General features: G+C 47.7%; 1 protein-coding gene across 3 annotated transcripts in view; it reads right to left on the reverse strand.

The window, feature by feature from the left end:
- The window catches only part of SMC1B (structural maintenance of chromosomes 1B), an 896,774-nt gene that overhangs the window by 720,537 nt on the left and 163,420 nt on the right, over positions 1-12,817 (reverse strand). For all 3 annotated transcript variants that reach the window (XM_033952101.1, XM_033952100.1, XM_033952102.1), the window contains exon 5: positions 7,146-7,384. In XM_033952101.1, coding sequence (XP_033807992.1) covers positions 7,146-7,384 — 239 coding nt within the window. The remainder of the gene's footprint in view (positions 1-7,145; positions 7,385-12,817) is intronic.

The following is a 12,817-nucleotide window of genomic DNA, read 5'->3' on the forward strand; positions in this document are numbered from 1 at the left end:
TCGAGCCAGCACGGCTTCTGCAAGGGTAGGTCATGCCTCACAAACTTATTGTACTTCTTTGAGGGGGTAATCAGACAGGTGGATAAAGGGGAATCCATTGACATCATTTACCTTGACTTTCAAAAAGCCTTTGACAAGGTACCGCACGAAAGACTGCTTAAAAAGCTGTGGAGACACGGGGTGCAAGGGGAGGTCCACCGATGGATCAAAAACTGGCTGGCAGACAGAAAACAGAGGGTTGGAGTGAAGGGCCATTACTCAGACTGGCATGGGGTCACGAGCGGAGTTCCGCAGGGGTCGGTGCTGGGACCGCTCCTGTTCAATATATTTATTAATGACCTGGAGGCGGGAACAAATTGCGAAGTTATTAAATTTGCGGATGACACCAAACTCTACCGCAGGGTTGAAACCATGGAAGACTGCGAAGATCTGCAAAGGGACCTAACGACGCTAGAAGAATGGGCCAAAAAATGGCAAATGAACTTTAATGTAGGGAAATGCAAGGTCATGCATGTAGGGAAAAAGAACCCGATGTTCAGCTACAAAATGGGAGGATCACTGCTAGGGGTAAGTAACCTTGAAAGAGACCTGGGAGTGATGGTGGACACGTCTTTAAAGGCGTCGGCACAGTGCGCCACAGCCTCAAGAAAAGCAAACAAAATGTTGGGTATCATTAAGAAGGGTATCACGACCAGGACAAAGGAGGTCATCCTGCCACTGTATCGTGCAATGGTGCGACCGCATCTGGAGTACTGTGTCCAATATTGGTCGCCGTACCTCAAAAAGGACATGGCGGTACTTGAGGGAGTCCAGAGAAGAGCAACTAAACTGATAAGAGGTATGGAAAACCTCTCATATACTGACAGATTGAAAAAGCTGGGGCTGTTCTCCCTGGAAAAGCGGAGACTTAGAGGAGACATGATAGAAACCTTCAAGATCCTGAAGGGTATAGAAAAAGTAGACAGGGACAGATTTTTCAGATTACGGGGAACCACAAGTACAAGGGGGCACTCGGAAAAATTAAAAGGAGACAGGTTTAAAACAAATGCCAGAAAGTTCTTTTTCACCCAGAGGGTGGTGGACACATGGAACGTGCTTCCGGAGGCTGTGATAGGCCGGAGCACGTTACAAGGCTTCAAAGAAGGTTTGGATAGGTTCCTAGAGGATAAAGGAATTGAAGGGTACAGATAAGAGTAGCGGTAGGTTATAGGGATAGTCTGGGACCATTGCTCAGGCAATGGGCCTGATGGGCCGCCGCGGGAGCGGACCGCTGGGCGAGATGGACCTCTGGTCTGCCTCAGCGGAGGCAACTTCTTATGTTCTTATGTTCTTAAGGTGATGCGACACACCTAGATAAGCATTGGAAAGCAAGATTAGGTTCTTACCTCAATAATCTTCTTTCCCTATAGATGGGTGGCCAAGTACAAGTACCTGGCAGATCCCAAGAAGAAAAACAGATTTTATGCTGCTTATCCTAGGAATAAGCAGTGGATTTCCCAAAATCCACCTTAATAATGGCTTATGGACTTCTGTTTTAGGAAATTATCCAAATCTTTTTTAACCCTGATAAGCTAACTGCTTTTATCACATTCTCTGGCAACAAATTCCCAAGTTTAATTGCAAGTCAAGTGAAAAAATATTTTCTCCAGTTTGTTTCTCCATCGCATGCCACTTAGTCCTAGTGTAACATGATATGATTATAAAGTTATTGCTTGAACCAAGAAATGAGTGAATTCTGAATTTCTAACTTGGATTCTGAAAGACTTGAGCCAGCACTGCTTCCAGCCATCTGTTCAGAAAAGTGTTAGGTGCCTCCATTCAAGAAAGACAAAACAGCCAGGGTGGATACTGCAACATAATAGAAGGTGTATCAGTGGAAAACAAGTTGTTTGGAGTAGCCTGCTCCTTTCTGCCTCGGTTACTGTCTTTACAGGCATGAAGATGTTCCAGCCAGGTGCGGTGTCTCCTGCTGCACTAAAAATCCCGACACAACCACCCTGCTGCGACCCGACACCCCCCCCCCCCCCCCCCCCCGCAGCAGCAGAGATGCCCACTCTCTCCTGCTGCAATACAAATCCCAAGACCACCCCGCCACGACCTGTCCGCCCTCCTGCAGCGGGAGAGATGCCCACTCTACCCCGCTTTCAAGTGCCCCCTGTCTCCACTGCCCCCTCCCCCTTACCTCAACATAGATGAGCCAGAGGGACGTGGACACCCTCCTCCCTGCTGCTGCGTCATCTAAAATGGGCCTTCCCCTTCCTTGTGCTTCTTGGGATGCAACAGGGAGGGACCTGAGGCTCCAATTGACTTGGACACCCCATAGGAGGGGCCTTAGGCATCCGGGCCAATCAGAGCCTTGGGACCCTTCCCGATGCGTCTGGGGAGGGGCCTGAAGCTCTGATTGGCCTAGGCTGTATAAACAACTTAAACAACTTGGGCCAATCAGAGCCTCAGACCCCTTCCCATTGCAACCCAAGCTGAACTGGGGAGAGGAAGGTCCATTTTAGATGATACAGCAGCTGGGGGGAGGATGTCCACGTCCCTCCAACTCATTTATGTTGAGATAAGGGAGAAGAGGACAGAGGAGATGGGGAGGGGGGTCACTTGAAAGCAGGGGAGAGTGGGCATCTATCCCACTGGAGGGGGATGGTCAGGTCACATCAGAGTGGTCGTTTCGGGTTTTTAGTGCAGCAGGAGTGGGCATCTCTCCTGCTGCAGGGAGGCTGTCAGGTCACGGTGGGGTGGTCGCATTGGGATTTTTACTACTGGAGAGAGTGGGCATCTCTCCTGCTGCAGGGGGGGTTACAGCTGGGATTTTAGGGCAGCAGAAGAGTGTGGGCATCTCTCCCACTGTTCTTGTATTTCTTTTTTGGGAGGGGGTTCACAGTGTTGACAGCATTTTTTCTGTGCATGTGCCCATCACTATCACCAGCACATGCAAATTTAGCAAATCTTTGCTGCTGTCCGCCGACCTCATTTGCATACACGATTTTTTAAAGAATATCTCGGTTTTTTTAGATTCGGTATTAAAATGGCTGCGTTAGCAGACTGTCGCTTTTTAACATGGGTTATTGAGAATCCTGGCTTCAGTACATAACACCAAGTTTCAGTTCAGAAAAAAGTACTACACAACTTTAATTTCTAGAATATTGTAAGCTATAGCTTCTTGCTCTTAAGAAGCAAAAATTCCAGTCTAGAGAATGACACAGTGAAAAAATTGGTCCCCGTCACCGCCCCGTCCCCGTCTCACCATCCCCGTCACCGCCCCGTCCCCGTCTCACCATCCCCGTCACTGCCCCGTCCCCGTCTCACCATCCTCTTCACCGCCCCGTCACCGCCACTGCCACCCCATTCACCGCCCCGTCACCGCCACTGCAATCCCATTCACTTTTCTTTATTTACGTATAAAGGAAACATTCTTTAAAACTTTAAAACTTAGTTAAATATTAGTTAATAACTATACAAAAACAAAACACGCAGAGAAAAAATTAATTAATATAAATTCTCAAAACTGACACATTTTGATCACTAAATTTAAAATAGTTATTTTTCATACAGTTTTTCAATCACTAATCTTCCACCACCCCTGGGGCTAGCAATGCAAAAACAAACACGACATGTACTTTAAATGCTTACAATGTTAGCCTATATGGTAATTAGACGCGGCCGCTGTACCTAATCGCGGCAAAGATCTCCCTGCCGTGATTAGCATAGTGACCGCGGCTACGGCTGCAAGTCTCCCCTCCCCCAGCGATCACGGCAGGAGGGCACCCAACCCCTCCTGTAGACCCCCCCAACGGCCCTCCCGACAATCGCAGCAGAAGGGTACCCAACCCCTCCTGCCGGTCCTCCCAATGGCCTCCCCTAAGATCGCCGGCAGGAGGGTACCCAACCCCTCCTGCTGGACCCCCCCCCCAACGAACCCTCCCACCCCGGAACCCCCTTAGTCTTACTTTCCAAGTTGGACCGGACGGCTCCTCACACGTATGGCCAGCAGGCTTGCCTCCGTCCAAATGAGGCGGGCCCGCCCCTACCCTGCCCAACCCACAGGATCCTAGGGCCTGATTGGTCTAGGCACCTAAAGCCACTCCCGCTATAGGAGGGGCCTTAGGTGCTTGGGCCAATCAGGCCCTAGGATCCTGTGGGTTAGGCAGGGGAGGGGAGGGGCGGGCCCGCCTCATTTGGACGGAGGCAGGCCTGCTGGCCAGACGAGCGAGGAGCTGTCCGGTCCAACTTGGAAAGTAAGACTAAGGGGGTTCCGGGGTGGGAGGGTTCGTTGGGGGGGGGTCCAGCAGGAGGGGTTGGGTACCCTCCTGCCGGCGATCTTAGGGGAGGCCATTGGGAGGACCGGCAGGAGGGGTTGGGTACCCTTCTGCTGCGATTGGCAGGAAGGGTTGATCTGACAAATGAGGAGCACGGTGAAACACAGGTAAATAGCGGTTCCTAGAAGGGGGTACATTGGCCCGCGGGGACAAACCTGTTCACCGTTTCCGCGGTCGGTGAATGGCCTTGTCCCCGTCACCGCAGCGACTGCTAGTTTTCTTCCCCGTTTTCGGCGGTGACCCGCAGCTTAAATGCGGTGGCCGCGGGTAAACCGTCACCGTGTCATTCTCTATTCCAGTCATAAAATGTTATTCACTATAAAATGTAAAAAAAAAAAAATTTCACTTAAGCAAATTATTTGAATAAACCCCTAGTTGCTTTTTTTTATTTTCTTAGAAAAGATGCATGATATACAAAGCTTATTTGGAGTATACACCACTTCTGAAATGTCATGCTGACCATTCTGACATTCTCATTAGAGAATGACACGGTGGCGGTTTACCCGCGGCCACCGCATTTTAGCCGCGGGTCACCCGCCGAAAACAGGGAATAAAACTAGCAGTCGCTGCGGCGACGGGGACAAGGCCATTCACCGCCCGCGGGGCGGTGAATGGTCTTGTCCCCGCAGTGAGGCATGAAGGATCGCGCGGTCCCCGCAGCTCACACCCGCCTGCCCAATCGATTCTAGTGTTTAGCCAGCTCTCTCCCTTCTCCTCACCTTAGTTTGTAGATTTTCTTTTTCGGCGACCCGCATGCTATCAGAGAGCCGCGCACGTGCGGCTGCTCAGTGTTCAATCTTCTGCTCTGACGCAACCGGAAACAGGAAGTTGCAGCAGAGCAGAAGATTGAACACTGAGCAGCCGCGCGTGCGCGGCTCTCTGATAGCGTGCGGGTCGCCGAAAAAGAAAACCTATAAACTAAGGTGAGGAGAAGGGAGAGAGCTGGCTAAACACTAGGATCGATTGGGCAGGCAGGTAGTGGCTGCGGGGACCGTGCGATCGCTAGTGTTCCCGGCTCGTTACGTTACGTTCGTTACGTTCATCTACTTCAAATTTATTATCTATCCCCTCCTTAAAAATCATTGGCATAAGAAGAAATGAAATATTCTCCGTTATGGCTCCAACATTATGGAACTCATTACCTAACTACATAAAAATAGAAAAAGATTTACATACATTTAAAAGATTTTTAAAAACTTTCTTATTTCAAGATGCATTTGAACACATATTATAACACGCATAATTTTTATACTTCTTAATACAAATATTGTACTTTCTAATTCCCCTTGTTCCCATTGTGTTTTCCCTTTATGTAAATATCAATATATAAAAATGATGTAACTTTCCCCTTCTTCCCTGCCTACTTATATCATTCCTTAACCCCAAATGTATTGTAATGGTTGTTCTCTAAAATTGTTTTAAATTGTCTGTATTATGTCAAAAATATATGTGAAACCACTATCTGTGGCTTTTAGAGTGTACATCGCCTAGATATTTTGATAGGCGATTCAAAAAATGCTAATAAACTTGAAACTTGAAACTTGAAGGAGGGAGTGAAAGGGAAAAGGATTCTGGGCCAAGGGGATGAAAACGGAAGAAAAATCCACAGCAGGAAAGAAAGGGAAGGACAGGCAGGTGAGCCAGATGCTAGAAGCAGGGGGGGGGGGAAGAAAGAGGGAAAAAAGCTAGATGGGGTTGAAAAGAAGAGACACACTGGTATGGAAGAGGAAGATAGGGGAAATCTGGACACAGGAAGGTAACAGAAAGAGGGGAAATTATGTGCATGGGGCATAGGGACAGACATAAAGGGGACATGCCATGGGGATGGTATATGGACACAGGGGGGGGGGGCAATGGCAGATACATAGGGGAGATATTAGAAATGGGGAAAATAGGAGCACAGAAGCGAGATGGTTTGTGGGGATGGGACAGGGACCAAGCTCGCAGGCTCCAGTGGCTTGCACAAATTACATTGTAACGTGCCATGAAAATAAGAGGGAGGAAGGTAGATAGATAGGCCACGCGAGAGGAGCTGAAGGGTGGTAGAAAGGAACAGATGGTAAAGGAGGGAGGGAAGGGTGGTGGTGGAAAGGAATAGGACAGACATTGAAGGAGGGTGGAGAGGAACAGACCCTGAAGGGAAATGTGGAAGACAGAATGGGAAGAAGACAGATGCCAGACTATGGGGGAGCGGAGGGAAGAAGATGGGTGCTAGACCAATTGGGGGGGGGAGTGAAGGGAGAGGCACAGTAACAGCAAATGGAAGACGCAGAGAGAAGACACACAGTGGATGGAAGGAATTGAATGAGAAGATGTGGAAAGCAGAAACCAGACAACAAAGGTAGAAAAAAAATTCTATTTATTTTTTGCTTTAGTTGTGTTGATAAAAATTTATAAACAAAGCCCTGCCAGCTGAACATCTCTTTCTCTAGTTCAGCAGCAGGAACTTTGATTTATAAGAAAGGAATAAGCTAAATATTACAGTACTAAGGCTTATATGGATGCAGCGGGGACGGTGACGGGGCGGTGAATGGGATGGCAGTGGTGGTGACGGGGTGGTGAAAGGGATGGCGGTGACGGTGACGGGGCGGTGAAGGGAACGGCGGTGACGGGGCGGTGCAGAGGATGGTGGGCCGGTGACGGGGCGGTGACGGGGACAGATTTTTTCCCCGTGTCATTCTCTAATTCTCATTTTTGCTATGAGCTTTTACTGCCAAATTGCTCCCCCAGTATTCAAATTGTAATTACTGCAATGACATTTTTATGAAGAAAATGCTCAGGAATATTTGTTTCCATTATCATTGTTGAAAAAAAAATTCTTACTTTACTTCTTTTTCAATTTGTAGTAGTTCTCTGCTTAGTTTTCCAAGCTCCTTTTTCTTTGCTTTTAATGATTTTTCAGCTGCAAAAAGAGTGTCTTTTCTTCTTGTCACATCTTCATTCTTTTCATTCAAGGTTATGTTTACAGCACTTATTTTTTTTTCATTGTGAAAAAGCTTAAAAAGCTGCAACTGGATCCTGCTTTCTTGAAGCTCTTTAATCAGGGTATTGTAACGTTCTGCCTAAAAACATATAAAAGAGTCAATTTAGTATAAGGTGTCATAACTTAGGAGCCAAAGTGTTGCACACAAAACCTAAATTAAATAACGGCATTTGCAGTCAGATTTTGTTACAGAATACTAGCGCTTAAGTCTGCCTTTATATACCAACATTTAGGAGCATGCACTTAAGTTATGATGACAGAAGGCATGACTGAATAGTAGCGTTTGGACACATGATTCTATTATCAATGCACGCAACTGCTAGTCAAACCCATGATCCACCCATGCATACACTCACTTTGAATTCATGTGCTGTAGGATTTTGACACTAACTTATAGAACAGAGACACAAAGCAGTTTCATGTGGAAATGCAAATTAATGCCAGTTAGTTCTTATTAAAGCCAATTACTGATAGATATCGTTAATTATGTACCTATTACTTAAGTTATGCACAACTGAATGCATTCTACAAATAGGCAAACAATTGCACTCCAAGCTACAAGCACCATATAAAGAGATTACATTCTTACCTTGCTAATATATTTTCTAGTAGATTGGTGTGTCATTCTGGATAGACAAATAGGGGTAAATTCTCTATTAGTACGTCTAACATAGGCGTGCTTTAGACGTCCGGCAAACACAAGTGTCAATCAAACAGTACATAGGCATGCGGTAGACGTCCCTACAACCTCTTCGCGCAAGATAGACGCAGGTTTCTGAAACGTCATTAAGACGTCTCCAATGGTCCCATGATAGACGTGGGTACGGTTTTTGGTTTTTTTTAGATTATACTTTATTTATACTCTTTATTATCACTCATTCAGCATTGTAAGTATAGGATGATGAAAAAGATAACCAAAACACAGTATACCATTTTGTAAACTATATATTAGTTGATCTAGCAATATCAGTGAGGTAGGGAATGGCAGACAGAGAACACTGCTGTGTTGTATCTTTTTCCTCTAGGATATCAGAATTGTACAGTTTACCATTAATACAAGGGAAAAAAATATGTTATGTTTCAAAGGAGAACTAGAAGATGAAACGTACCGAGTGGGTGTTGAACTTACATTATCAGTATGGAAGGTGGGAACCGGTAGATGTATGCTACACAGAAAGCTGTGCAGAAATGTCATACTCACCTCCTATTAGAAGTGGAAAGGATAGGACTTTGAACACCATATAAACTTCGTTTAAGTTCCACAAAGACTGGCAGGAAAGGCTCCCTAAGTCATCCAATAAGCTTTCTCTCGATTTCCCAGAGACATTATTTCAGAGAGGATAGTTTAGAAGTGATATCTTGCTCGAAAGAACACTCTCCTCGTCTTAAAACATTGCAACAATCAGCTCATTCTTCAGAACAAAGGTAAATCCCATAACTTACACTGGCCCAACTTAGAAACAGAATCAAAACACAGATTAGACCTGAATGAGGCTTCTAGTTCACAGGAAGAGGAAGTAGCAAGCAGCACAATGCTGACCTCATTGTGACATCATCAAGGTGCACCTGGAAGGTAGATATGCCACAAGTAAAAGACAAGCCGGGAGTTGAACTCACAACCTACAGATGATCAATATAGTGCTTTTACTCACTGACCTACACCTGTGTCTCTGGTTCCCCTGTCATAGCATACCTTAGTGATGTGCTAAAGTATACTCTACTTAGCTATCATATCACAGTCAGTTGAGGCAAAAGACTGGTAGCTCAATGGTGTAAAGCACCGTTGTCACGGATGCAACACCCATATTCTTAAGTATGGTTCAATAAATGTAATACAGAGTCAAAATTATGCTGTTTATTTTATCAAACCCAAGCTCAACTTTGTAATGTATTGTGTATAGTCTCGCTAATGTGTTTGTGATGAAAATGAGATGCGATAGGTGTATATCCTTGTTATACCCAGGGGGTAATCAGCATAATACGTGACATGTCTCCTCAAGTCTGCTTATCGGACCTCCGTATCATGAGCGTTACCTTGATCTCAAAAGGGCAGTAAAGTTTAGAGCCTGACTTCCTTTGCAGGCAAGCTGCTCAAATAACATCAGTAAAGACAGATGGGAAACAACATCAAAAGGAAGGGGACAGTGAAAAGTATCTGCTAACTTGACCTTTTTGACCTAGGAGTTGCCCAAACAGCATCAAAGGGACAGTGACAAGTATCTAACATCCTGACCTCCTTGATCTCCAAAGGGACAGTGAAACCAGTCTCATGGGAAAACAATCTCTGCAAACACCTCCACAATAACATCAAAAGGACAATAAAGCCATATGGTCCGGTCTCTGCCACACCTCCTTGGCCTAGGTGTTGTCAAAACAGAGAACAAAGGAGCAGGACCAGCTGTATTCAGGACCAGCTGTTTATGCTTTTACTATGAACTCCGCAGTTTGCCTCTTATATAAAACCGGGATTCTGACCCTGACAGACAGAATCCATGATGTCTGTAGGGAGAAGCCACGATGTCTAAAGGGACAGTCCTTTGGTCCACCCATCTATCTATTGCACAGATTCCCAATGGTGAAGATGGTTGTTATATGGGGTCAAGGTGATGCTATTTTATATTTAATTCTTATATATGTATAATAAAGTGTTATTGTTTATGCTTTATATTGTCTGTGTGCTTTTCTGAGTGTCACTGATCATCCCATTTGACAGAAATAAGTGGCGGAACAAATTGGTACCAGAAGTGGGGTTGATCAATGTGGTCAGAAAATCTGACTAGGAAACAAGGGGTGGAGGAGCAGGCTCCCAATCCCTCCATTCCACATGGGAATGACAGTATAGGTAAATTAATGGCCACTGAGTGGTCTGTAGAAGCAGGATTAAGTGAATCCTGTACTTTTGGAAGGGGGGATCCACATGAATTATGTGCCTCCTTACAAAAGGTGAAAATCTCAAAAGGAGAAGAGCAAGAAGGAATTTCTAGACAAGGAAGGATGATTTTGTCAGACTGGAAGAAATTGCATGAAGCTAAACAGGAATTACAATTGAAATTAGAAGAGCTGGAAAAGAAAAGGTATAATCAACAGCATGCCATTACAATGCTACAATGTCAGAATAAGTTGTTAATGGATAAGGTAGAAACCTATCAAATTGTAACAGAAAAGTCAGCTATGCGATATGCACGATATAAATACAAGAAACGGAGGTAGAAAGTGAGTTACAGAAAAGTTAAAATCTTAATTTATCATCTGCCGAATCATTGGAATCCAAACAAACGGGATGGGAATATTTGGGATTCAAATTCTAATAACAGTGAGGAGGATATAGGTGTTGAAGGAGAACAGGCAGAAAGTTTAGAAGCAGCCACAGAGGGAGAGAGGCAAGAGAGAGACTTGGAAGACAGGGGTTAGGAGAGGAGGAGAGCCAGGAGGGCACAGGGAGAGTGCAGAGCTAGGGGTAGCGGCGAGAGGTAGCTCCGCCCACCCCTCCGACGTCGGACCTCGGAGCTCCGCCTTAAAAGGGGCGGAGCCAACGGCGCACGGCCGTTCGGCGCGCGGCAAAGGCGCTCGCCTTAGCGAGACCGCCTTTGCGAAGGGCCTTGAGAAGGGCCAGGGCACTACACCAAGGTCAGCACACAACCAGAGGCAGAGAGTGAGTGTGGGTGAGAGGTCACAGCAGCAGCAGGCAGAGGGAGAGAGGACACAGCAGCAGCAGGCGGAGAGTGAGAGTGGGAGAGGGGACACAGCAGCATCAGGCAGAGGGAGAGAGGACACAGCAGCAGCAGGCGGAGAGTGAGAGTGGGAGAGGGGACACAGCAGTACCAGGCAGAGGGAGAGAGGACACAGCAGCAGCAGGCGGAGGGAGAGCGAGGGAGTGAGGACACCAACAGATCAGAGGAGACCAGAGTGGTGAGAGCCAGAGGAGAGAGTAGAGAGGAGAGAGCAGAACAGGCAGACGAGAGAGCGGAGAGCAAATAGACGGACCAAAGGAGCAGAGCAGAGAGCTGAGGGAGACCGGAGAGCGGAGCGGATAAGATGGAAATGGAGGCAGCCGGAATACACCAGAGCTTTCCAGTATACTGCATGGGGTGCCATATGTACGACTACCTCCCCTCGGGAAGGCGGGAGTACATATGCGGTCGGTGCTGGGAGCTGGAAGGCCTGAAGTATGAGGTCGCGAGATTGCAGGCCAGGGTTCAGGACCTGGAGGGGCTGCACGCTTCAGAGGAGCCATGCCAGGCGTCTGAGGATCCAGACAGAAACAGCTCCATTGAAGATCAGGTGAGGGACCTTGAGAGATTCATCGAGGAGAGCTACAGGAGGGTCGAGGAGCAGAACCAGCAGCAATTCAGACAGGTGTCATCAGACGAGAGCCAGGACCCACCGGAGGATGGACCTAGTAGAGAGGCCAGTGGAGAGGCCAGGAGGGCAGAGGAGGCCAAGGACCCCGAGGGAGGAGCACCCAGATTCACCATGGACACGGACCTGAGGCAGAGGAGGCTCTTAAGGAAGGGAAAGACTGCAATTGTTGTGGGAGATTCGATCCTGAGGGAGGTGGACAGTCACGTAGCCGGAGGTCGAGAGGACCGGCTGGTGACATGTCTCCCTGGGGCCAGGACAAAGGACATTGCCAACAGAATCGAGAGGATCTTGGACGGAGCCGAAACAGAGGAGACAGCAGTAATTGTCCACGTCGGAACAAATGATGTGAGCCGGAGGAATTTCAGCATGCCTGCGCTAACAGACCAGTTCAGGGTCCTGGGAAGGAGCTGAAACGGAGGTCACAGAGGATAGCATTCTCGGAGATCCTGCCGGTCCCGAGGGCAGATGCAAGGAGGCAGGCCGAGCTCCAGGAGGTGAATGCGTGGCTGAGGAGGTGATGCAAGGAGGAGGGCTTCCACTTTGTGAGGAACTGGTCATCCTTCTGGGGAAAGAGCAAGCTCTACAGGCGGGATGGCCTGCACCTGAGCACGGCGGGAACAAGAATACTAGCAGCCAACGTAAAGAAGGAGATCGAGAGGGCTTTAAACTACAGAGAGGGGGAAAGCCGACAGCTGACCTGATGACGCTTCGGACAGCAGTATCAAGAAAAGATGCTGAATGGGCTGACTGCAGGGAGGAGGACGGGGGTCCGATGGAACTCGCGATCAGACAGCGAGGGAAACACCAGGTAACAGCAACTTGCTGGGAGAAGTCTAAGGGGAAGGGGAAAACAGGGAATTCAGGAGGACAAGATGGCACCAGGGTGCAAACAGAAGGCAATAAGGTGGAGCCACAGGGCAAAGGGGAGACACAAGGCAAGGGGGAACAAACCAAGGCCCAGGGGACGATAGCACAGGAGGGGGATGGTACACCCCGGGGAAAAGCGGGGAGGTGGGGTGGAGGGGACATGGGGAGGAAGAGAGTTGCGAGGGTAAAGGCGGAGGGCACAGCAGAGGCACCGGGAGCGGGAAAACGGCCCGAGACCCAAGGGAAGGTGGCCCAGGTAAAGGCAGAGGTGGAGGACAAACAC

The sequence above is a fragment of the Geotrypetes seraphini genome, chromosome 7, assembly GCF_902459505.1.
Source record: "Geotrypetes seraphini chromosome 7, aGeoSer1.1, whole genome shotgun sequence".
Lineage (NCBI taxonomy): Eukaryota > Metazoa > Chordata > Amphibia > Gymnophiona > Dermophiidae > Geotrypetes > Geotrypetes seraphini.